The sequence below is a fragment of the Centroberyx gerrardi genome, chromosome 3 (assembly GCF_048128805.1).
Source record: "Centroberyx gerrardi isolate f3 chromosome 3, fCenGer3.hap1.cur.20231027, whole genome shotgun sequence".
Taxonomy (NCBI): Eukaryota; Metazoa; Chordata; class Actinopteri; order Beryciformes; family Berycidae; genus Centroberyx; species Centroberyx gerrardi.
In genome coordinates, this window is record NC_135999.1 from 16,111,432 (window position 1) to 16,138,557 (window position 27,126).

At 44.5% G+C, this 27,126-nt stretch overlaps 1 protein-coding gene across 1 annotated transcript; it reads left to right on the top strand.

Moving 5' to 3' along the window:
- The first annotated feature begins 1,247 nt into the window (after positions 1 to 1,247).
- Positions 1,248 to 27,126, top strand: dchs2 (dachsous cadherin-related 2). Its single transcript, XM_078289851.1, has 19 exons — positions 1,248 to 3,002; positions 5,871 to 6,062; positions 6,315 to 6,546; positions 7,701 to 7,937; positions 9,574 to 10,611; positions 10,707 to 10,894; positions 11,632 to 11,731; positions 11,867 to 12,024; positions 12,184 to 13,033; positions 13,242 to 13,481; positions 17,133 to 17,267; positions 19,067 to 19,276; positions 19,655 to 20,515; positions 21,445 to 21,656; positions 21,819 to 21,970; positions 22,120 to 22,250; positions 22,410 to 22,696; positions 23,043 to 23,184; positions 24,515 to 27,126. The coding sequence occupies exons 1-19, from the start codon at positions 1,248 to 1,250 to the stop codon at positions 27,124 to 27,126; spliced, it is 9,732 nt and encodes a 3,243-aa protein (XP_078145977.1).

Below are 27,126 nucleotides of genomic sequence, written 5' to 3' on the forward strand. Positions count from 1 at the left end.
CTCTTTTTCAACTAAAATATATGAGGAAACAAGCCTGTGTCAAGTTCACTCCACTCCAGGAGTTTTTACAGCCTGTGGTACTGACAGTTGCTGAAGAAGCTGTCCCAGACAAAGGTAAAAGTTGGTAGCTATGCTGCTTGTTTACATCTCAGGTTACATCCGTTGCTTGGTTACAGTACAGCAGTGGGAGGATGCACACCTGCATGCTATGCCTGCAAGACCCATAAGGGATCCACAGTGATCTGGGCAGTTACAGAGTTATGACCCAAGAATGAATGTAAGGTGTTTGATTTAGATGTAGGCCTGAATTCTGTTGTTTACACTGACAGTGACTATTCAGTTCAATTCAATTCAATTCAATTCAATTCAATTCAATTCAATATACCAAGCATGTTGTGAACATTGTCTGTGGCTGTACTGGGATGAGTTGGGGTGGTAGTGTGTGTGTGGTGGGTTATGCAACACCTTCATTTGCCTTGTTCACATGTTCATGGAATGGAATGAAATAACTAATGGGACTATGGACTGAGTACAGTTAGCAATGTTTCTTATTGCCGGTAGAGGGCGCCATGTCAACATAATATGGGCCTATGCTAAAACTGAAAATGACTTGGTTCAACCGCTTATTCGTTTGATTTAGTCTGTGTCGAAACAACGACTTTACTATTTTAGTCTGGGTTTTTTTTTTTGGATTTTTTTAAATCAATCACATATGTTATTCAATCTATTTCCCGAGTAGCTTTACCGTACGTAATTGTATCTCTCTCTCTACTTTTCTTGCACACTTTACAACAGGTAAAACATGATGGCATCTATCAGCACGCGGCCCTTCTTGTGTGCTGCAGCCCGCACGTCATGGTAATCTTGGCCTAATTAAGTCTTGGGCAATCCCGGCCACAGATGGAGTTGAGCAGCCTGGGACGGTCGCCGACAGGAGGTGTGTTCAGTGCGCACAGCGGGCTGCACTGTGGCCACAAGACATTTCAGTGTAGTAATGTGTGAACGAGGCCAGGATTTTTGCGTTAGGAATACTACTCCTGTGGGATTATAGGGTCCAAAATCAGCCTGGAAATCTGCTGGAATCATGTTTTATACCTACGATGGAGAATGACTACTGGCTGTTTTCCTGCGCGCAAAAATGCGCATGGTGCGTTCACCTGCCTTTATTTTGAGAGGTGGTCTAAGACGTGAGTGAGGAGTGACTTTGATACGGAAATATGTAGGGTGACCTCGACTCGGATATCAATATGTGTAAAGGAGGAATGGGTCACCAAAATGTAAGAACTTTGCTCCTTCCAACACTTGTCCTGTCGCTGCTGTGCGCGCCGTCACTCGGACAGGTGTCCAACCTGACGCTCTCTGTTGAGGAGGGTCTGCCCGCTAAAACCATCGTTGGAGACATTGGAGCGGCGTTAAGCAGGCCGAGCACTGGATTCTTCATCTCAGAAAGCAGAGACTCTTATGTTTTCAAAGATCTGGAAATAGATGCGGACACTGGTATCATTTCCACAGCCATCATTTTGGACAGAGAGAGTAGAGATAAGTATGAATTTGTGGCAGCCACTCTTACAGGTGAGATGATAAAAGTGAAAATAGTGGTTAAAGATGTGAATGACCATTCTCCTATGTTTTCCTCTAAGGAGGTTGACTTGGAAATATCAGAATTAAGTCCCCCGGGAACTCGCTTTCAGCTCGGAGGTGCCAAAGACCAGGATGAGGGTGAGTTTGCAACCCAGGGATACAGAATCACTGACAGTGAGATGGGGGAGTTATTCCACATGGAATATCGCAATGGATCTGATAACCCCTTCAACCTCGATCTCATCCTCACCAACAAACTGGACAGGGAAGCGAGAGACTCTTACTCCCTGACCATCGAGGCGTTCGATGGGGGGATCCCTGCCCGGACGGGACGGCTTCAGGTCAACATTCATGTCTTGGATGAGAACGACAACCCACCCATGTTCAACCAGACAGAGTATCACGCCTTTGTGTCTGAGGATGCTCCAGTCATGTCTGCTGTGTGTCAGGTTCAGGCCACAGACCTTGACCTGGGTGACAATGGCCAAATCACCTATGAGATAAACAGGCGCCAGAGTGACTCAAATGAGGTTTTCTTCATCAACGAAACCACTGGTGTGATTTACATCAATAAACCGCTTGATTTCGAGACTCAGCCTTTTCACGAGCTCATCATCAGTGCGAGGGACAACGGCGCTCAGCCTGAGTACAGTAGCACTTTTGTGGGTGTGAAGGTGCTTAACATCAATGACAACAGCCCCACGATCAGCATCCTGTTTCTCAGTGAGACGGGGGATGCTGTGGTGTCAGAGGCAGCAGGTATTGGGGAGTATGTTGCCCGGATATCAGTGTCGGACCCGGACCTCGAGGAGGAGAGGGTCGCAGTCACTCTCGAGGGTGGTGATGGGAAATTCACCCTGAAGCAGACAGACGATTTCCTATATGCCTTGTGCGTTGACGCTGAGCTAGACAGGGAAGAGAAGGACCTGTACGAGTTGAAGGTGCGAGCATCTGATTTCGGGAGCCCAGCTTTGAGCGGTGAGATGGTTTTTCTTGTGAAGGTCCTAGACGCCAATGACTGCCACCCAGTCTTTGAGCAGGACGCGTACACCATCAGAGTAGCTGAGGACATTCCTCAAGGGAGCTCCCTCATCCGGATGCAGGCCCGAGATGCAGACGACGGCGTCAACTCGGACGTCAGCTACTCCATCCTCAAGTCCAGCCGGGACAGCCGGGACAGCCTGGTCAGCGTTGACCCGAAGTCGGGCCTGGTCACCACAGCTGCCGAGTTGGACAGGGAGAGAGAGGCGGAGCTGTGGTTCCTGGTGGTGGCGGTGGATGGAGGGGAACCGGCGTTGTCGTCCACGGCTACGGTCACTGTGGTGGTCGAGGACGTCAATGACAACGAGCCTGTGTTCCAGCAACAGCTGTACAACGTCTCCATCCCAGAGCACAGCGAGATCGGAAGCTGCTTTTTACAAGTATGTCGGGGTATATACAGCTTTATGGTCAGACGTGTCAAATCATCTAAAGAAATCAATCATTTATATATACACTAACATGGTTTTACAAGAATGGAGGAGACGCATTGACCACACAACACAGAGCAGTTTAAGAAGGTCCCCACTGTGGACACTCAACCTCTCGTTCTCTCTCTCTTGCTTTCTTTTTCACACATCTCATAGGACAAAAGTAGCCTTCTTTCTCTCTGTGCACAAAGCCATCAGTGTTCCTCCTAAAGGCCCTGGCTGCTCCCAACACACACACACACACACACACACACCCTTTCTAGTCCAGCTCTGTGTCTTTGATATGACAGATGTGATGCCTGGTACCACCCTCCTAGCCTGGCACAAGCTGAAGCCCATTACAAAAGAAGCCTTAATCACTAAAGCCTGATCTCTAAACATGATTGACATTTGACATTCAATTCAACTTTATTATGCCCACGGGGAAATTATTTTTGCAGCCATGTGAATAAAAACAGACGCATTATAAATAACACAATCCCATAGAATGCAGAAAATCAGTAAAAAAAACAAAACTATAATAATAACAAAGACAACAGTTGATCAAATAGACAGATATAAACAATAGCCAGGTAGTCATTTAATATTTTGAATTCATCTATTTGTTCCAGACCATTCTCTATTCCTGAGCAGTTAATAAACAAAGTTCTGTTGTATGTGTTGATGATGAAATCTGAGTTAGCACACTGCTGAGTCACTGGTGAGTATGTTGACTCTGTGCCAGTATTAACTGCCATCAGAAGTGAAGAACTCAGACTAATTACAGTCAAACTCTATTTGCATACAAAACGCTTCTGAGGGAATCAGAAAAACACTCAGACTCATAGGGAAGAGTTTAGATTCCACAGAAACAAGATCGACATGATCGAAGAGCCATCACAACTGCATATATATGATTTTTCTAATGCATTATGACTGTACACAAGTTGTATGTGAGATCAAGCAGGGGTTCCATTGTGCATTAAAGTGTCCATCACTGAATGGTCACGTATGTTAAGCATGCAGTTAAAGCACAGCCAGTGCAACATGAACAGTAAACAGAGGACAAACCTTCTTACAGTGCATACTATTTTATAAACCTATATTTGTTATAAATGTATAAGCCAGGTTGTCAAACATGTGAGAACATAATGTAGGTTCAAGGGCATGTTTGGTGTTACTGATGTCTCCGAAGCAGACCTTGACCCGCGGCTCTGAAACTTCCTCTGATCTGGCTCATAAAGTCCAAGATGATATCACCTTTATGGCTGGAAAGTGAGCGCTGTATCTAGTAAATTGTGTCTCTGTCATCTAAGACATGAAAGGACTTCTGATGGATTTAAGGCACGTCTTTACCTTGACTGTTTGACTGTTTGACTGTTTTCCACTGTAATGATACTCTCGCCCACGACTGTGGATTTCTTTATGGTTTTATAATATGTATCTTCTTTGGCAGAGCAAGATTATTGTTAACATTCAGGACTACTATTCAGAGATGGTAGATCTGAACATTATGATGGATGATGTAGCCCAAATACTGCTACTTCAGTTTAAGACTATTCTTTAATCAGAGATGTGTAGCTACTAGGGTTGAACAATACATCAAATTCATATTGATATTGCGAATGAAACAATGTAAAATATATAATGCAAAGGCTTTTTAAAATTCAGTTTTTATTACAGGCAATCAAAGAGTGAAGTAGTGAGAATGAGAAGTGTGTGGCAGACACGCCTCCCCCAGAAATAAAATGAGGAACTTGGTAGGAGATATTCCCATCAGCCACTGTAGAGCTGCTGGCAGCATTTCACACCTTGCACTTGTGCTCTTCTGTTTGTCTTGACAATTAGATAACATCACAGTAATATGATATTTTGTCCATGTAGTGCAGCCCTCGCAGCGAGTAAACATTAGCTTGATTGCAGTTCTGTAGACATGCAAGCATGACAGTGCAGCGGTCCAAGTCCTCTCTTTGGCACTATGCTCCTACAGGATTAGCACCACTATTTTTAATCTTGGCTAATACTGTCTATCAACAATCTACCATACCAAGTGCCAGCTACTTAAATGCAGACAATAACAAACTGAAAAAAGTTGGATGTTTCCTTTATGTTTTTTTTTGGTAGTTTGTATGTAGGAGGACCAAAGTGTTTTTTTTTTAAGATGGCACAAAAGATTGTTTTACTTTCAATATTACTCATGATGATTTGGCGTCAAGGTGCAGAAAACTCCCTGAACTTTTATAGTGGTTTATCATTAACAAGCTAATGCTTAGATAACATACTTCTACAGTTCTGCCTCAGCTTCACCACTGTTCCAGCTCGAACTGTCACTCCTAAAAAAGTGTCCACATCATTTTCCAAAGATACTTGCCTACCTCCTTCAACAAGAACAAATCATACTGCGCACACTTTTTATGCAGATTTAGATAATCATAATTCCTCATCAGACTCCATTCATGCATTATATTGTTGACTCGTGGTGAGTCAGACTTCTTGTGAATAGTTGCACACAATCTATAGTAGTAATCCTCAGTGGATTTTATCTTTTGGGTCATTCTTATCCTTATCTGCAAGGTGTCTCACCCCTATAGAGACTAGTTATAATTTTCCAGCGCCATGTTGATACTGTCAGTCATTGTGTGAGATTAAAAGGATGTTTGAGTGTCTCTTACCAGATGCCAAGTATAGTGAAAACTATGAGATGGAGGACTCCTTCTCAGTACATTATTATACTACACACACTTTACACGTCTCATCCCTGTTCCTCAAATGTTAATGTCAGTATTTTAGTGTCTTAGGATCTTTATGAAACTGTAACACAGATATTTCTCCTCTCCTCAGGTTGTTGCCACAGATGCAGATAGCCCTGATTTCGGTGCACTGCGCTACTCTCTGTCTGACGGCTTTGACAAGCAGGACAAACACCCCCTCTTCCAAATCAACCCCGAGACTGGAGAGCTGTGTGTGTCGCAGGATATTGATCGAGATACGGGACAGACGACCCACGACATTCTAGTCAAAGCTGAAGATCCAGTGAGTGGGCTTTATTTCTGAATAATTCATTTTGATATACTGTATACAGGACCTTTCATTTTATGCACCAATAGTTACTGACTCATTGACTCATAACGCAATCATGTGATCACAATAACATCAGATTGCATTTGACTTATCAAACAACCTCCTTTGGAGCTTTTGAAGTTTACATATTGATTGTAAAAACAAAATTTGAACACAGCAAAAATGTATTGACTTACACTTCTTTTCTCGCTCTGCAATCATCAGGGAGGGCTGAGTGCTCAAACCTACGTGCACATTGAGGTAGAAGACCTGAACGATAACCCTCCAGTGTTCAACCCTGAGCAGTATGCCACCAGCATCAGCAGCCATGCGCAGCCTGGCACAGAGATCCTCAACGTTATCGCCACTGACCAAGACTCAGGCAGCTTCGGTCAGGTCACCTACGAGGTCCTTCCTAGTGACCTGTCCACTTTGTTTGCACTGGATAAAAAGACAGGTAGGTTTGCCCAAGTTTAGTTTAGTTACGCTAAGTTTTGTTGAATACTCTCCTGTATAAGATAGTAAGCGTGACACATAATATTCAATGACTTACGTTGTTTTTTCAAGTGGAGTAATGCTCTGATGCAATTAAAAGGTGAAAATAAAATCAGCTGACCAAGCTGCTTTAACAAACCACATACATATGTTAAAACTGAGAGCAATAGACTATCAAGACTAGAATACAGGGAAAAGTTATGCACTGGATAACAGGATCAGAATCTGTAGTTCTTTAGAACCAGGCTAAGGGATCTCAGAGTAATTTCTGTGCCAAGTTATTTTTTAGAGGTTAATTCATCCCCTCTAGTTGCCCTTAACTCATTTAAGCCACTTACTGTTTGGACATCAGTAATTATGTTGGACAGCGGACGAGGCCCTCGTAATCGAATCAGCTGCAAGTACCACACACAGTATTAACAGAGAGTTGTAATAAACACATTTTACAAAAACAGGGAATTAACTGAAGCAACGATTATGTAACATTTTGGTACAAGAGTTTCATTAAGTTTATTAACTGTATCTAAATCATTTCTCAGGCTGTTTCAGTGACTTAAACAATGTGACACGTTACCTAGAGCACTCATTCTGGGATAAACAACTACTTACTTTGGGTAAGCTTCTGTGATATGATTGCCAGTGTCATTTAACAGTAGGGGTGATGCAGAAAGCCTGCTTTAAATCCCCATGGAAATGCCCATTGGCTATGATAGCACTAGAATTCAGCCACAAACAATGTGATAGTAAATAAAATACATTTGATATGAGTAGCATATGAGGCAACCATTTCTAAACTAGTGTCTACCAGCACATAAATGCTTTGCTAAACTTAATATCAGCATTAGTATTGATTCACCGTCTGCACCTCGCTCACTGGGGCTTCCAGAAGAACGGACCCTGCTACATTGCGAGGTAAATGTAGGCGACAAAAATAAGTAACTGCCCGAGCCATCTGTCTTCACACAGACAGCGTTCTGTCTACCAGAGCAGTGAACAAGACATTGACTGATATGGAGAGATCTTCCCTACTCATTCTGCAGGTTTTACCATAGCACCTTGTTGAGATGAAAGCCTAATAAATAAAACTAAATGCTAACTGTATTTCTGTCCCTGTAGGAGTGCTGTACCTAACCTCCACTCTGACCCACCTGGGCACTGCCAGTGTGAAGCTCTCTGTAACAGCCCAGGACAGCGGGGGCCTGACGTCAGCCCGGCCCGCAGAGGTCACCGTCAACGTTGTGCGTAGCGCCCAGGCTCCAGCTGTGTTCCAGAAATCACGCTACACCTTCACCGTGCCTGAGGACGCACAACCTGGCACCTCAGTGGGAACAGTGGAGGCCATCAGCCCAGCCAGTGAGTCTGTATATTTGACCACATGGGGGGAGATGAGGTTGACAAGGAGGCTGATTCAAGTCAAGTTTACAAGTTTATATATATCGCCCTTCATCACAAGCATATCTCAAAGGACTTTACAGAGACTTTACTAACCCTAAGCCTACCAAGATCTAACTGATCAGTAATCAATCAGAAAACAAAATGATGCAATACAGTAATACAGTACTGATGTTGCCAGTGTTGGGGGTAAGAGTAATCAGATTACTTTTTGGTGGTAACTGGTAACTTAATGTGAAATCGGCTACTTTTTAAAATGAGAATGTTTTTACTCATTTTTCTTTCATATTGTTTCATTTTTGTGTTAAAAAAGTTTTTAAAAAAGTGAAAATCCCATGGCATCTTGTGCAAACAACATGCTGCAATCTAAGTGTCCTAGATAAAACTGAAATTGGCTTAAAACAATGATTAACAACACACTTGGAGTACAAGCCATATTACTACAGCATGTTTTTGAAGTGGCTAACGCAAACGGACTCTGATTTACTTTAAATAATGAGTAACTTTGTAATGTACCTACTTACTTCTTAAGGCAGTTAACAAAGTAAAATACCTAATTACTTTAGTAATTTTCTCCAATGCTGGACATTAAGGCAGGATTGTTGTCCTGATGGATGAATGTGACAAAAAGAACTGAGCGAGCTTTGTTGCCACTCAGTTCTGCCAATCTCACTGCAGGAATGAAGAGGTGGTAAAGAGGGGGGCTAACAGTTTAATCTTTAATCCGCCTTATCCAAATGAGACAGCTGTACAGTATATTGTATCAACATTTTTAGAGTGATAAAGATAGTCTTAACATGAACATACACCTGAAGTAAGATTTCTTGTCATTGCTATTATAATTGTATTTGTTTTGTGTTGTTTTGTTTGATTTAGTTTGCATTTGCAGGTAGTCAGCTCTCTTTTCTAAGGTTGACCCAGCTTGTTAAAAAATTACAGGAAAAAGTCAGTAACATTTTACATATTGTGAGCGCTAATAGGATTGTGAGAAAGGAAAAGAGATATAGTAGCTTGTATTCTGTGTAATGTTTGAGTTCCCCTAGAGTAGAGTCTCTGTGGGGGATTCCCAGCTCTCCAGTTTTCCTGGATTATCCCCTCACAGGCCACTTGGTGCAAAGTCACTGACTCCCTTCAACAGCTAAACCACTCTACAGCGCTAGACAGTCACTTAAGGTTGTCTAATCAATTAACAGATTAACTCCTCAACTTAAACCAGGAAACATCAGCATTGTGTCCTTCTGAATGGGGTCGGGCACCTTTAAGCCCCTTGAAGCTTAACTGCTCGCTGCTTGTTACAGTAGTTTACTGTTTCAACACAGAAACACTTGTAGGGGATTAAGGGGGTCGTCTGACTTGAACTGTAATTACTTAATGTTGCCTAGCGTGTGTGTGTGTGTGTGTGTGTGTACAGTATGTTTGTGTGTGTTTGTGTGCAAATAACTGAGTATGTTTGTGAAATAATTGTACACAAATTTCTCGACTATGTAGTGAATTATTTGTACCCAAACAATGTGCAGAGAGATTGATATGCAGAGAAATTATTTGCAATCTCTCTATTTGAAATTATTTGCAATCTCTCTTTTCTTCGTCTTTACAGACTCTGTGGAATCTATATCGTACCGCATCTCTTCTGGAGACCCTCAGGGTTTGTTCTCAGTCGACCCGCAGTCTGGCCTGATCACCAGCAGCCAGCCGCTGGACCACGAGTCCCAGCCCTACGCCCTGCTGGTTCTGCAGTCCTATACCGGCACCTCTCCTGTCTACAGCACCACCCAAGTCAACATCACTATTGCCGATGTGAACGACAACGCCCCCGTCTTCCCCAAAGCCAGCGACACGGTCACAGTGTCCCAGAACACGCCCCCAGGAACAGTGCTGTTCATAGCTCACGCACATGACTCTGACAGCGCTGCCAATGGGAGGGTGCAGTATCACCTAACGCCAGGGGAGACTAGTGGAACCGGCACTTTTGTCGTTGACCCCAACCTTGGAACAGTCACGTTAAATCGGAGTTTACACTCAGATGCCCGGCAGAGGTACAGCCTTGAGATCCTGGCTAAAGATGAAGGGGAGCCTTCCCTTAGCTCCACCTTGACCCTCACAGTCAACATAGACCGCACCGCCACCGAAGACACCCTGGCGTTCGAGACATTAGTCTACCAGGTGGAGATAGGAGAGGGCTACCGGAAAGACACACGGGTCATCCAGGTGAGGGCGCACCGCAGCCGGGGAGCTCACGCATCTAACTCAGGCCTCGCTTACTCCTTGGAGCCAGAAGCGGGGTTCCCTCCTCCTCCGTTTCGGGTTCACCCGAGGAGCGGGTGGTTGTATCTCTCCCGCAGCCTGGACTATGAGACAGAACCCATGTTTCGTTTTAGGGTGGTGGCCGCAGCCAGCGACGCTACGCTACCCAACACCACGGCTACAGCCAGCGTGATAGTGCTGGTGCTGGATGCCAATGACAACGCCCCAGAGTTCAGCAGCAAGGTCTACTACTTCACAGTGTCGGAGGGGCCGTCGCCTCAAGGCCTGGTGGGAACGGTCAAGGCCGCGGATAAGGACTCTGGGAAAAACGCCCAGCTGTCCTACATCCTGCTCTCGGATGGGAAGCACTTCCGCATCAACGCCAAAACAGGTAAAACATTCACATCGGCTACACCAGAGTGGTAAAGTGTTGTGTTCTGCTGTGCAGCGTCCAAACCTTTCTGTCTCTTCACCGCACCCATCCAGGTGAGATAATCAACTGGGTGGCACTGGACCGGGAGCAGCGTAGCCAGCACAGCCTGAAGGTGATGGTGACAGACCAGGGCCACCCGCGCCTCAACGCCACCACCACTGTTCACATCCTGGTCACTGACATCAATGACAACCCTCCACAGTTCACCCACCTGCCTGCCACCAAGGAGCTGAATGTTCAGGTACTCGTGTTTTTACACTCTCATTCTCCTACAACAACCTATATGAGCCTGTTAGAGCGCATCCTTTTCTTCAGTATCAGAGCTTGGTACGGAGGTCTGAAAAAAACAAAATTAAATTAAGAAGACAATTTATTTATATAGCACTTCTGCAAAAACAAGGCTTAACAGAGAGCCAGAGACATAAGGCACAAAACGCAAACACTTATACAAAAGGAGGGCAACAACAGAAGATTAAAAACATAAAAAAGAATTACCTATAAGGAAGTCTTTACAAGTAGTATGTGTTATTTTATCACTGCCATAGGCAACTAGATTGTATTAAAATCTGCCTTAAACGAAATGAAAATGCCATGCCACGTGTCAATTTTTTCTGAAAAGAACAATATTTACAGTGCCATCATCCAGCTTGTGAGGAACTGGCTTCTCTTCCCTCTTTTTAGACAGTGTAAGGCATAATGATGAAACTTTTCATGGAAAAGTGGCATCTAAAAGGTTAGAGTAATATTTTCATCAGTGGAGGTGATTTTTGTGGGTTCCTGCAGTGTTTAAGATAACTTTTCAGGTACATTGGAAGTCTCACCAGTATTGACTTGACAAAGATGCAAGAAAGACATTGGACCCAAATAGCAAAAACACTGCTATAGTGTTTTTAAAAAGTGTGCAATGTGTTTGATATGTTGTCATATTGAGGTACAATGTAACTGCATCTTGTACAATGTTCATCATCTTTATTGCAGATGTGGGCCGGCCTACCAACTGGATCCTTGGTGACAAACGTGTTCGCTAAAGACTTAGATGCAGGAGAAAACGGAACAGTTACCTTCTCTCTGATCACAGGTAAGTTGTGAATGTTATATTTTTGGATTGTGTGGAGCAGTAGAGTATGCACATTTACTCTTATGTGCCACTTGTTTTGAGCTTCTGAGTTTGTGCAGCATTAGCACCCTCTATTTCTCTCAATTGATCTTGAAGATGATGGCCTTGGACACTTTGAGATTGACAGTCAGAGTGGAGACATCAGAGCAACGTCGCTTTTCTCCCAGAACATCGAAACATACTACACTCTGAAAGTAGTTGCTAAGGACAACGGACCCACACCTCTGGAGGAAACTGCAGTCATTCATGTGCAGGTACACACCCACTGCATACTGTGATGCCATCTGAGTGATGAGGTGGAACTGAATATTTGGATCAAATATAGTAATTTTTGTTGTTGATGGTATTCGTTCTTAGTTTCAGTTTTGAGTCTTTTTAATTGTTGAATGATATTATATGTATTTAATCTTCAGGTTCATGGAGTTGAAGCTCAGGTCGGCAGCTCAGACCACCAAGTTGTGAGACGCTTTTCGGTGAGAGAAGACGCCGAGCCTGCAGCTGTCATCGGCTCTGCCAGCATTTCAGACAGGGGCAGATTCCAGTATTCCATCTCTGAGGGCGACGGGAGTGTCCACTTCGGCATCGACAGCTCCTCTGGCGACATATATGTTAACCAGCTGCTGGACTACGAGTCTGCCGCGCAGTACTTCCTGGTGGTGCGTGCCGAAGATGCAGGACTCGCTCCCGGGACGAACCGGTCTGTGTTGGTCAGTGTGATGGTGGAGGATGTGAACGACCACACGCCCTGGTTCCCCGAGAAGCTGGTCACGTTCGGTCTGAGGGAGGATGCTGCGGTCGGAGCGCTGGCATTTGCGTTCCACGCCAAGGACGCCGACGGGAGCTTGCCTAACAGCGCCCTCCGCTACTCCTTGACCTCTGACCCTGAACCGGGACTGTCCGGGTCGTCGCCACCCTTCCCCTTTCAGATCGACCCCCGCACGGGAAGCCTGACTGTAGCGGCGCCCTTGGACCGCGAGACCACGCCGAGCTTTGCCTTCACTGTAACCGCCACCGACCGGGCGAAGAGGAAGGTCGACCGTAAACAGACTTCGGTGACAGCTCAGGTCTTCCTGCTGGATGTGAACGATAACCGCCCGGTGTTTATATCGTCTGACTCGATTCAGGTGGTAGAGGATGCAGAGGTGGGGAGTCTGCTGCATCATGTTGTGGCTGTGGATGGAGATCTGGGTGAAAATGGCCTGGTCTCCTTTATCATTGTGGCGGGTAACGAGGAAGGATTCTTCACCCTGGAGGAGAAAACAGGTAAGCTTTTTACATGCTTTTTGCATGATCAATGAATTAATGGACTGTTTCTCACTGAATACATTCTGCACACCAAATATGAAAATTTCCAGTTCTCCAGTTCATTGTGTATCACTTCTAAAGGTTTAAACCCATTTCTGCCAGCAAGATTGGGAAATGATTCCCCCCTCTGGACATTTTTTTTCTAACTCTTTCCCATCTTCTGCAGGACTCCTGTATCTCTCCGCCCCTCTGGACTACGAGGCCCAACCCTCCCACCGCCTCACCGTCCAGGCGGTGGACTGGGGCCGGCCCAGCCTCTCCTCCACCCACACCCTGACAGTGGAGGTGGGGGATGTGAACGACCAGCCACCTGTCTTCCAGCAGGACGTCTACAGTGCCAGTGTGGCGGAGAACAGAGATCCTGGAGAGCCAGTGGTCAGAGTCTCTGCTGCTGATAAGGATTCAGGTAATAATTTTGAGCTGTGGATATTATCTCTTGGGTTTGATTTTCTCTGTTAGTCATGTGTAAGTCATGTGTCTTTTTCATATAAAGTTCAGCATGGCTAGCAGACTTGCATTCTGTTACTTATATTGACTTATATTTAAACACATTTCACAAACCAAATTTTCTGAACTAGTGATAGAACATTCCAAAATTAAAATTAATGTAGCTGTTTGTAAATCTCATAGCAATAGATGGGCAGGGATATTACAGACATTACAGTGCAAAAATATTAAGAAACAATGCAAAATATATAAAGAAGATAAAAAGAATGAATTATAATGTATCGAACTCTGATACAGTATATCATTTTTCCACAAACTATGATTTTGTAATTACAACCCAGAAAATGTGTTCTCTTTTTTCAAATCTAAATCTAAAGTATATTTCTAAACATTTGGCATAGCTGGTACACCTGGTTAACAAGCTGAGGTGCTTAGTGTTATGAATGAAAACAAAGAGTCAAGAACAGAAAGGTTTTGCTTGCACAAATGACAGGTAAATAAGCTGAGGAGTCAATTCTTCTCTAAAATTTGCAACTATGTTACATTTGGGAGTTATTTGATGAAACAAAACCATTCAAGTACAGCCTGAAATACCATCCTGTGGAAGTGAGTTGAGTAGGTGACAATATGCATCTAAAATGCCTAGATGGCAGCACTAGCATGTTAGGTGTCCTTAAAGCCTACCAACATGCAGCCAAATAGCAAAAAAAAAAAAAAAAGAAACAAAAAAACTAAAGGGCAAAGCCTGTGTGCTCCACAGGAATTTATGATATGACATTATAGTAGAATTTAAAGGAATATTGTTTCTATTCTGTTGCACATAACCAATCGTATGTTTACAAAGAATAACAATACTTTAAGACTTTAATGGGATAAAAAGAAAATTCCCCTGTTCCCTTTTTTGTTTAAGCCTTGGCCACATAATTTATATTCATCATTAGTAACGCATAGTGTTAACTGACAGAATGCATGTCGGCCTCACCCTGCTAGCTTTGGTGAAACTTAAGTGGTGGAATGAATCAAGGTTAACTTCTGTTTTGTCGCACTCCATTAGCAGTTTGATTGAAACCAACCACTGCCCTTTCCTCTATGTGTGTTGCTTTTTCGTACGCTAGTTTAACTGTACATCACACCAAATTACATTCACCTGAACCCTAATCGTATTCGCAAATCTACACATCAGCCCTGTTTATTTTAACACGTTGTGCGCGGGGCCTCCTAAATCCCATTTCTCCTCCTCATGTTGACAGTGCGAGGCCTTTTAAATACTGTTGGCACACGGAGGTGGAGGGCATGTGGTAGGAGGATCTGTACAGGACCGGGTTTCGATGTGAACTAACATTCTTGGGGGTGAGAATTGTCCAAGAACAGCAAGCACACGGCTCCTCTGGGAGATTTGAAAGGTCCTCTCTTGTGATGATTTCCATAATCCGAACCATCTGTGCTAATAGGCCCGTGTTTTCATCTGTCTCCTCGCATCGCCTCGCCTGGAACCTGCGGCATGCTCAGACTGCGCTCCCACCAGTCTTATTTGATTATCATTTGTGTTTTTTCACCAACACTCCCTGAAGATGACCATTGTTTTGTGCCTGTGTTCGTCTTTGTATCCAGATTCCATGTGTTGGAGTCAGTCAAATCAGATGTGCAATATCAATGCATGTGACAGCTAACCTTACATTACTCTCTCTGTTCATCCTCCATTTGACTCAAGAACATTTGCTGAGTAAATGTTCATAACCTTTTTTACTTCAGAGTAACTGTGCTCTCCTTGGGGTTATGATGAAACTTTTATATAATATAAATCTGGAGCAAATACAGTTTTATTAGCAGTACTCTCATGGTCAGATTTTATCAACACATCAGAGTTTCCATGCGCACGCTCTTTGGACATTCTAATAAAACCCATTTACATTAGGACTTGCAAATGTGTGGTGGTTTTGCTGCAACTGCTCTCTGTTAATTCTCACAATTATTTGCTAAATATCACACTCATGATTATGCAGGCTTTACTGTTTACTTGCTGTTAACCTCAGTTTATTGTGACACAGAAAACTGTGTGTGCATATCCAGAGTGATCTTATGTGCTGGGTAAAAATGAAGTCACACAGTGAATTACGCTCCCGGTAAGCTTTACTTGTCAAGTAAACCTTAATGAGAGCATGACGCTGATGTTCCTTCCCTTTTCCCTTTTCAACATCCCCCCTCATCTGTTTCCTCCCCGCCAAACATCTACCTCTCACATACCTCTCCCATATCCCAGAGCGCTGCACCCCTGTTCATTGTCCGTCGGGGTGAACAGGGGACAGCCGTACTTTTTACTTTGCACCCCAGACAATTTCTGTAGAGGTCCTGCAAAAGATGATGTAAACCACATGCATAGTTCTGCTACAGCTGCTGGTTAATGGTTAGCTTCATCACCTATAGTGTAGAGAGAGAGAGAGAGAGAGAGATAGAGAGAGAGAGAACCATGGCCCACACCAATGCAAAACTTCTTCAGTGTAACTTGTGTCACTTTTCGGGCGGCTGCAAGAGGAGCGACCATAGAGAAACATGTGAGCAGCAGGCAGAGTGTGTGAGCCGGCTGTGGATCGGAGCCAGACCGGACGACAGCAGGGCTCATACCTTGGCCTTGAATAATAGCGCAGCATAGGGCTCAAGTAAAGGTTAGCCAAGGCCTCTCCCCCCCTGTCATTTTTTTCAAGTGACAGATTATATCTAGTGATTTATACCTGAGGTCCTGGTTTCAATTTGGAAATCAGATAAGGCCTTGCAGAAATGGAAGGGGTTATAAACATGGTCTGACCTAATGAGGTGCTAAACTGAAACTTGGGACTGGAATTTTTATTAATGTATTTTAAAGCTAAGATTAAAAGGGGCGATGTCAAATGATTTTAGCGTCATCATTTATATTGCACAAAACAGGACTTTATTAGCTTTGATGGAAAGCATGAGCATGGTTTGGGAAAGTAGTGCAGTGCAAGTCTGCACTGCTTTTTCTAGACATGAAAAGGCTTGTTAATAAGAACTGGATCATTTTTATGTATACGCCTGCCTTTTATTGAACAATATATGATTCATTACAAAGGCTATATGAATTGCCATATTCATAATCGCCATAATAATTCTGGGAGCTTCTGAGCAGTTTTCTTTTTCATTTTACACCATTTCATTTCCATTTTTCCTCACAGTCTAGTGAATATATATACACTATAGTGTTTTCAGTACTGTATAGAGCAGTGGTTCTCAACGTGGGGTCCGGGGACCACCATTGGTCCTTGAGGGGGTTCCAGGGGGTCCCCAGCAAATTGATGAATTATTAAACTTCACCATTATTTCTTTTACAAGAAGTTAACGCATTTAGAGAATGTGGAAGAATGACTATTTTGGTCATAGTTTAACTGTTATCTCTCTATCTACAATACAGATAGTCTTGGAATTCTGGACAAAATCATATCTAACAATAAAAATGTTCTCAGATTTAGGTCCAAGAGACAAAATCTCATCAAATGGGGGTCTGTGGCCCTGATGTGGACTAAATTAGGAGTCCTTGATATGAAAAAGGTTGAGAATCACTGGTATAGAGTGTAAGACTTGTTGTGTCCCTCCACAGAGGAGAACGCGGTGGTGTGGTACAGCCTGTTGCCCGGCCCGGGGTACGAGCTCTTCAGCATCAACCCTTCCACCGGTCTGATCACCACCACCGCCTACCTGGACAGAGAGCAGCACCAACATTTCACTCTCAGAGGTAGGACACAGGAACAAGCACGCGCTGTTATACACACACACACACACACACACACACACACAGAGTTAAGACCTATTACACCCGAGAGACAGAGAAGTGGTACAGTAGCGCTAACAATACTCACTAAGGAGTAAAAAGTTGAATGGGAATAAATCACTTTTGTCATGTGAAAACTTCACAACTCTTTTTTGGTGATTTTCATGGTTTAACTTCACTTGGAGGATTACCTGGTTCTCTATGGGTTGAGAAATTTCTACAACAACACTGATGAAGACTCATTGGATAAACTCAACAAAACATGGTGGTCAAGCTGAAAACAAGGCTGTTTTTCTTAGTTCCTAAAAAGTTAACAGTTTGGAGATACAAGGTTTTCACCCGACAGCGACAATATGTGTTGAGAATGGGACAAATGAACCACAGCAATCACACAAATCATTTGATACTGAATCAATACAAATTGGAGAGATGATTTTGTCTTTTGTATCATTAAAACTTCTTCTAATGAGGTTGGTTAGCGTGTGATATCAAGAATAACTGTGGACTCATTTTTAAAAGTCTGTCATTCTGTACTTTGCAGAATGTTCTTGCTCAGCTGCACATTTAAGTCACTGCTTGGCTTGTCATATCTTTCCACTGCAGGGTTCCAAAATTTCTAAAAATATCTAAATATATAAGATGAAATAGCTAAAGAAAATACATCTAAAAAAAAAAGCAATCTTCTAAAGTCTCTCAAGCACAGACGTTTTTGTCATTCTCTACCCCTCTCTGTTTCTTATTCTGTAGCTCTTTCTTGCCATGCTTCACAGCCAAAGTCATAAAGAATTCAAGGTCTGCCCTCTGTATGAATGCAACATTATTCAGCAGATTGATTTATGTCGAGGAAACAGTAGACTTTTAAGGGTCTGAGGTATAACTAACTTCTACTGACTGTGCTGCTGCACCCTAGGCCTTTTGAAGTGTTTTTTTTTTCTCTCATGGGCATGTAATTACATTCAAAGTATTCAGCAATGTTTAGTGATAAACTGCTTTCAGATGTTGGTATCATGATATTTGTACAGTCAGGGGCATGATGAACAATTAAATCTAATAATGAAATGTAATAACAGGAAAGCCAAGATGTCTTGAAGTTGTGCCAGAATCACACAGGGGTTATTGTGAAATAACCAAAATATGTGTGGACAATTTTCTCTGGCTGCAGATGAATTTGGGAAAAGAAACAAAATAGCAAGTTCATATCAGCAAGTATTAAATGCTGTTTTAGTATACTTCATGTAGACATGTCTTTTTTTTTTTTTTTTTAGCTTAAGCCTCTTGTCTGTACCGCTATTACAAATGTAATCTTGCTTCAATCTTTTGGCAGCATAGATGGAGCTAGCACTTGAGGAAAAAAATCACTGGTTCATTGCTCTATTTTGGGACTGAGAATACCAACCACAATTGCATTGATGTAGCATTGGTTGAGTGGATCAAAAGTGGATCATAAGTGAATTTCCATACACTTCTAAACATAACACATATGCGATTTTCATTAACTTGTTAAAGGGATTGTTGTAACTATAGTCTATGCTACAGACTATAGCCCCTATGAGCTGCTTTCCAATAAGCATATTTCATTTTTTCCCTTTCCAGCTGGTTTTGATGCTTTGAACTTAATGGCTTACCATCTATAGGTAGAGATTTTGCATGGAATTGAGTCCAAGAACTGAAATGAAAACAGTAGATCATTGGGAGCTACTGTTTTAACCCCCTCTGCCTTGCCTTAGTTGTCCTCTATTATCCCTGTCAATTCCTTTCCCCAGTCCAGGCTCGTGACAGCGGGACGCGGCCTCTGTCTGGGACGGCCACAGTGCGATGCTCTGTGCTGGACGACAATGACAACCCTCCGGAGTTCATGCAGTCATCCTTCCAGATCAGCCTGCCAGAAAACCTGCCGGCCGGGGTCATCCACACTGCGCAGGCCTCCGACCCGGACCACGCAGAGAACGGCACCATACAGTACTCCATACTAGGTGAGGAGCCCAGATAGTCTTCCACATATCACGCTATTATATGTTATATGATCTGGTATCTGACTCTACATCATACTGACTTGAATAATTTCTATTACTACTACTTTTCAAGTTTTTAACTAACTTTTAAGTTTTAACCTAACTACTCTTAAGTTTTTAAATGAATGACAATACACTTTGCTCACTGTTTTTCCACTCAGTTTTTATTTCTTTTATTTAATTTACTTGTTTATTATTGTTTAGTTTGTATCAAACTCAGAGAGCTGCAAATGCAATTTCATTGCACTTGACAATGACAATTAAAAGGAAATCTTGAATCTTGAATCTTGACTCTTGTATTAGTTTTAATTTCTATAGGTTGTCTCATTTTGTCTTTAGGCGAGGACTACAGCGGTCGCTTCATCATCAACACTCTCACAGGTGCTGTCAGCACCACAGAGGTCCTCGACCGGGAGGAAAGGCAGAACTACACTCTCACCATACAGGCCCGCGACTACGGCCCCAGCCCCCTCAGGTCCTCCACCGAGCTCCAGCTGGTGCTGCTGGACCAGAACGATAACATCCCCTCCTTCACCCGTAAGAGCTACCACGGCGCCGTCAGCGAGGGCCTGCCTGCGGGCGCTGAGGTCCTGCGTCTGAGCGCCGCGGACGCTGACGAGGGGCCCAACGGGGAAGTGAGCTACTCCCTGACGGAGGACAGCAGCCAGGGGGCGTTCTCGGTGGACGCCTCCACAGGAGTGATCCGCACCACCAGGCCTCTGGACAGGGAGAGCAGGGCCCAGTACTCCCTCAGAGCCATGGCCACCGATGGCTGCACCAGGGGGCCGCAGAGCTCTGTGGCGTCGGTGACCATACACGTGGAGGACGTGAATGACAATGCGCCGGTCTGCGGCCAGAATCCCATCAACACATGGGTTTCCATGAGGACTCCGCCAAACCAGATAGTTACCACAGTGACAGCAACAGACGGCGACCGGGGTGAGAATGGAACCGTACAGTTCAGCTTGTCCGAGGAAGACAGTGTCTTTGGCCTCAATAGTAGGTCAGGAGAGATTTCACTGAGAAGGCCACTGAGAGCCGGTTTCTCTGGGAGGAAGCTGCAGGTTCTAGTGGCAGACCAAGGAAGACCGGCTCTAACCTCTACCTGCCTGGTGTTCATCCATCTAAAGGGAAAGCAGGAAGGACTGCAGTTCACAAACAAAGCGTACAATGCTACTGTCAGTGAGAACAGCAGAGCCGGTACGTTTTCCCACTTCAATTCATATTGTCTTCACAGATAGCTTTATGAAGTATTTTAATGTTTTTATTCACTCTGTCTTTGTCAAGGCACATGGATTGCAAAAGTGGAAGCCAATGACCAAAACAGCAACAGACAGAGGATCACATATAGCATATTTAGTGGCAATGAGAATCAAATTTTCACCCTCAACCGTCACACAGGTAAGAAACTTGTGACATCACCTCACAAACAAAACAATACTGTTTTCCTCTCGCTTTTTGAAGACTAATCTGTCCATCTGAAGTTGTTGTTGGGCTTCAGTTTGCTGGTTGTAATTAGCACATAGCATTCTTTCATTAATTGTCTGCAGGAACCCCATGCTCATTTTCTTCCTCATTTGGGTTATGCTGGGGCATGGAGCGCAGAACATTCTCTCCACTCATCCATCTTACTTTCCACAAAACTATCCAGAGAATGACCCTCGCTTTCCAAATCCTCAGATCCCTCACCAACATGCACTTTGTTTATTTGTGAGACTAGACGACCTCAATCATTTTGGCCTCTTGTTGTAGTAGTGGTCATATTTCGTACTTTCAACTAAAGACAAAAAATAAAAAATAAACCCTCTTTGACACGCCATTTCAGTTCATAATATTGTTTAAGTTTTTCCTGAAGCAGGAATTGGAAGCCTGACTTTATTAGGGTCTGGTACTAGTTTTTTTTTTGTTCCGTTTTACAAGATTCGTATATGCATAATGTAATGCGAAGTCTGATGATGTAGACACACAATGTTACATAAGAGTCAAATACACATTGTTATACTGAAGTAGGATTAAATACTTATGGGTTTCTACAAAAACTGTAACATAGCAATGCTTCTGTTTACACCTTTTGATGATAGATCAGAAGTTATTTTATCACCTCCCCTCTTTTTGTCCCTCTCATCCAGGTGAGATCAGGGTGCAGAAAGATGACTCCCTGGACTTTGAGGGGAGCCGTCAGATCCAGCTGGTGGTGCTGGCTGACAACGGGCTGCAGACGGCCCACTGCAGGGTCTCCGTCAGCCTGCTGGACGTCAATGACAATGCTCCAGTGTTTGAACACAGCTACTACAGAACAGCAGTCTGGGAGGGGCAAGTGCACAACACCTACATCATGCAGGTACACACTATGAATTAATAGTGGTTTGACATTACCAAACCAAGCATGTATGTCATATATTGTATCATATTTGGTGAGTTGCTTCCACTAATATTGCCTACTGTAATGTAAAGTGAGTGTAACTATGACTCTAAAAGTTATTGCTTCCCATATTTGCTGCAGGTGTTTGCATCTGATGCTGACAGCGGCGTGAACGGGCAGATCGAGTACTCCATCGTGTCTGGTAACCATAACGATGCCTTCATCTTGGACTCTGTGCGTGGGATCCTCGCCACCAATGTTTTACTGGACCGTGAGATCACTGCCTCATACAAGTGCGCTGACTTTACACACTAATTAGCATTATCTAACCATTCATGGCATTTATGGTTTTCTGTTAGAATAACAAGATGAACGCGCTTCTCTTACTGCCCTTTCATTCCCCGTTCTTAATACATGTTTTCTTACTCCACTTATATTGCAGGCTGGTTCTGCAGGCGACAGACAGGGGGAGCCCTCCCCTCAGCGGCACCACCACCATCAGGGTCCAAGTGGTGGACATCAACGACAACAGTCCTGCCATCCCCCCCATGGAGCCTGTGGTTATAGCAGAGAGTAAGACCAACCCCCACAGCTTTCATATAAATCTGTCTATTATGAACCATCTAGAAAATGATTGATATCTGGGAGTGTAGTAGTGTGATTAAATTATCAATGTGCTCTATGCAATAGTCCACTTTTCTTGACATCTTATGGGTTATGTATGTACTGTAGATCTGCCAGCAGGTTACATGGTCACCCAGGTCACCGTGAACGATGTGGACCTCAGCTCAACCATCACCTACAGCTTTGCGGACAACAGCAGCACCGATGGTTGCTTCGCTATCGACCGCTACACCGGTGTGGTGACCCTGACACGAGCCCTGGACTACGAGGAGCAGACGGAGCACACTGTGAGAGTCTGGGCGTCTGACTCCCTCCACCAGACCACAGGAGAGGTTAAAGTTCAAGTGCTGGATGTCAATGACAACGCTCCGGACTTCAGCCAGGTCTCCTACCAGGTACAGCCCTCTTCTGTGATGTTGATTACTGACACAACAATGCCAGCAATTTTTAATTGTAACAATATTGCAACAATATTCTGCTGTAAGATTTATTTTTTTCACAAATTCATCAATTTGTTGTACACACATTTACTAACTGTGTAGTCATAAAATTCAAAATCTTGCCTTGGGTGCCTCAACAGCATCACTTAACTGTCCATACACACCAACTGGTTTAGGTCATCAAGCCATGAAAAAGAATATGAAATGTCTATAGTCACTGCCATAAACATTACAATCTCTACATATATGCATGATGATCTCGCTGCAGATATGACTCATTATTGCTGGATCTCTCTTCCAGGTGGAACTGTCAGAATTGGCCTCAGCCAACACACTAGTTGTGTCAGTGTCAGCTACTGACAGAGACTCTGGACTCAATGGCAAGGTCTCCTACAGACTGCTCTCATCTCCTTTACAGGGCTTTCACATCCATCCAGATAATGGTAAGAACAGGTCTACTGATAGAAAACACATCCTGCAATAGCTCAGATTCCCAAATCTCCCATTGACAACAAAGTACAAACTGCAAAGAACTGTCTTTATCAACAGTATTTGTCAACACATTTAAGTACTTAGTGTAAAGTAATAATTCACTGTTACTGGTATCAAATAAAATGTTTATTTTATAGACTAAGACCTTTCCCATCAACACACACTGAGCCCAAATACAACAAAATCTCCCAGAATTCAAGGCTGAATTTATAGATCCTGGCAAGTCACCAAAAGAAAAAAAATCCCAAAAATGATACAAAATGTACTCTGCTTCATGCCACATTCTGTCAAAAGTTGTAAAGCTATTACCGCACGCTTTACAATTTTCATGTCTTATGACTGTCTGGCAGTCTGATTTTCATATTCATCTCTCATATTCCCCCCATTAAAATCCATTTTTCTGGCATAGCTTAAGTGGTGCGCGCCAACAGAAAGACTTTGCCTGGTTATGAGCAGCTCGGCATACAGTATCTAAGGTTATCCAGAGTATTCATTCTGCCAGTAGTGCTGTTTATATTTTTGTAGACTTGGATGTGCAAATGAGCACCATGGATAGGGAGAGAGAGAAAGGAGTGAGATTTAGCAGGAGAGACAGGCAATTAGAGGTCAGTGAGATAAAGTACTACTAAGGAGCCATGCCTCTCTTATTATCTCCCATTTAAAAGTCCCAAAAGCCATGAGTGAAGATAAATCCAACTTAGACCAGCACTACGCAATACTGGCCAGCATGTCTTTTTCACTCAAGTGTGATTTATAGGCTCCTATCAGGTTTGAATTCCAGAATTTAATATCTGAGAAATGTGTTTGCCCAGTTTTGTGGTGAAGGGTACTAATGGGAAGTGAAATGTGCATCAATGTTGAGTAAAGCTCTCAGAATCCAGACATTTTATATGGTGCTTTCTGTGGTGCGTCTCCATTTTTCCATATCTATGTGTTGCACTACAATGAACTGTGCTGCTGTAGGGCCTCAGTATTAATAAATCCAACCTGGGGCATTAGATTCATAGATAGACAGATAGATAGACAGACAGACAGACAGACAGACAGACAGACAGCAGTCTTATGTTGCTGAGTTCACTTGCTAGGTTTTTCTTTTGGTGGATTGGAATTGGAAGGTAAAATAGACAAATGTTTGAATATGTGTTTATGACTGAATGACTGCAATATATTGTTTTAATAAATATGTCTGTGGCAGTTTTGTGTTTTAAATAAATGTTACCTTTCAAAACTTAAAGAGCCTATAGTTTAAATCAATTTCACAAAAAGCAATTTGTCTTGCAGGGTCTGTTTTCACCAACAAGCCCCTGAAGGTCATCACAAACAGCAATCTGATCCAGCTTCTGGTCGAGGCCAGAGACGAGGGAGATCCCGTACGCTCTACTATTGCCTCCATAGATGTGCTGATTCTGGACACCAACGACCACGCCCCTCTCTTCCAGCAGGACACCTATACGCTCACTGTCCCAGAGGACACACCCACAGGCACCACCCTACTGACCCTCTTTGCAGAGGACCAAGACTGGGGCCCTGAAAATACCCACCTGGACTACGCCATCATCAGGGGAAATGAGGAGAGGCAGTTCTGTCTGGAAGTAAACATGGTTCACATTGAGAACCAGCAGAAGAACATAGGAAAACTTGTCCTGTGTAACCCTTTAGATCGTGAGACCACTGAGAGCTACACACTAACAGTGAGTGTGTCCGATCGAGGAACACCTCCACTGAACAGCTCCGCTGTCGTCATGGTGACTGTGACCGATTGCAATGACAATGCCCCTGTATTTGTCAGTACAGAGTACCATGCCCAGGTGAGTGAGAACAGCTTAGCTGGTACCAGGCTGGTCCAGATCAGCGCTCAGGACCCTGACCTGGGAACCAATGGCCTGTTGCGTTACGACATTATCTCGGGGAACAGCAAAGGCCACCTCAAGCTGGACCCTCAGTCTGGCCTTTTGATTGTCAACCGCTCACTCGACTATGAGGAAGACCCGAAATATACGCTGACCATTCAGGCGTCTGATGGTGGGGGATCATCTGAGGAACGTAAAGTGGCTTTTACAGTGGTCTTTATCACTGTGTTGGATGAGAATGATAACACGCCATACTTCATGTTCCCTACGTTTAACTGTTCCGTGTTGGAGAACCTCCCTGCATTTACCCCCGCCTGTTCCATCCATGCTGTTGACAATGACTTGGGGCCCTATGGCCAGCTCACCTACTCCATCCTCTCCTCCTGCTTCATGGACTATGGCAGCGGCAGCCCTGAAAGGAAGGAGGTGTTTGCCATTGACCCGCACACAGGCGACATTCATACCAGACAGACCTTTGATTATGAGCGCGAGAGTGAGTACTGCTTTGTAGTGGAGGCCAGGGACAAAGGTGACAAGGCGGCCACAGTGAGGGTGCAGGTGACCATCAAGGGAGTGGATGAGTTCAGCCCCGTCTTCACCCAGAAGCAGTACCGCTTCCTCCTGCCTGAGAACGCCAAGCTAGGACAGACAGTTGGCTTTGTGATGGCCATGGACCACGATGGAGGAGTGGACGGGCTGGTGGAGTACTCGCTGGTAAACCCCTCGCCATTTTTCTCCATTAACAAAACAATCGGTGCCGTCTTTGTGGCAGGTCCTGTGTATCGCAGAAGAGGCAGCCAAGCCAGAGAGGACATTGTGGAGCTGATGGTGTCTGCAGGCAGTCCCAGATTGGACTCCAGGACCACCACCTGCCTGGTGTCCATCAACATCTCCAGCTCAGCGGAGGCACTCATCGGGGTGCCCCTCAATGTGCACATGCTCACTCTGGGTGTCTCGCTATTCATGTTCCTCCTTCTCCTCATAATTTTTGTGGCTCTGGTTCTTCGGTACAAGATCAGAGAAGCTGCCATCAAAAAGGCCGCCGCCATTGCTACTAACTTGAACGACGGCACAGGCTCGTTCGGCAGATCGAGCAGCCAATCGTTAAACGCTGTCTGTCTGCAGGAGTTGAAACGGCCCAACAGCATATTGACAAAGAAGGACATATCCAACCCATACAGGCATTCAGACTCAAGCGGTCGCGGTTCAGCAGAAGGTGAGACGGCGGAGGACCAGGAGATCAAATGGATTAATGAGTTCCCTTGCCGTAAAAGGGCTGGATCCATGCAGAGCAAACAGACGTCGGAGATCCTGAACTCTGCCATTCCAGGGGACAATATCTCCTGCCGCTCCATTGGGGCAGGGCCGGAGCACACAGTATCCATCGGTAAAAGTCTAGTCACAGGGATGGCCAGTGCAGAAAGCCTCCACCACTTCAAAGAGGAGGGAGGGGGCGAGGCGCTCCTTCCCGCAATGCTTAGGGTGGGGGATTTGGAGGAAAGCATTGGGTTGAGAGGGTACATCCCTCTCTTGGAAAGCCATGGCACCGCGGGGTCCCTCTCTTCACTGGTAGGTCCAGAGGAGCAGCTGCATGGTAGTTATGGATGGGACTACCTTTTGGACTGGGAGCCGCGCTTCCAGCCTCTGGCCTCCGTCTTCACCGATATTGCAATGCTCCCCGACGAGGAGCTTCAAGGCGGCCATGAGGACTTAGCAGCTGAGGCGAGCTGTCTCATGCACCCGCCGCCACTCATAACCGGAGTGGCTCAGCCCGGCATCAGGACTGTGCCTCCCCGGATGCCGGGGCGCATGGCTACGCTGAGCAGGAGGCCCTCGTACCCCAAATATGCCTATTCTCCCTTAGACAGGAACACAGGACTGACCCCTTCAGCCATGACCCCCAATTTCTCCCCATCGCTGTCTTCGCTCACCATCAGGACCCCCAGCGCCTCACCAGTGGTCTCAGAGACTGGGGTGGGGGGCATCAGACTAGACTCAGGACCGCTCACTGCAAGCCTCTTGGAGGCAGAAATACAGGTGTAG

Excerpts from the sequence above, each read along its gene's own strand:
- dchs2 (XM_078289851.1), top strand. The coding sequence starts at position 1,248 with ATGTGTAAAGGAGGAATGGGTCACCAAAATGTAAGAACTTTGCTCCTT. Across the intron at positions 6,547-7,700 it reads TGCACTGGATAAAAAGACAG|GAGTGCTGTACCTAACCTCC; the intron begins GTAGGTTTGCCC and ends CTGTCCCTGTAG. Across the intron at positions 10,612-10,706 it reads CCGCATCAACGCCAAAACAG|GTGAGATAATCAACTGGGTG; the intron begins GTAAAACATTCA and ends GCACCCATCCAG.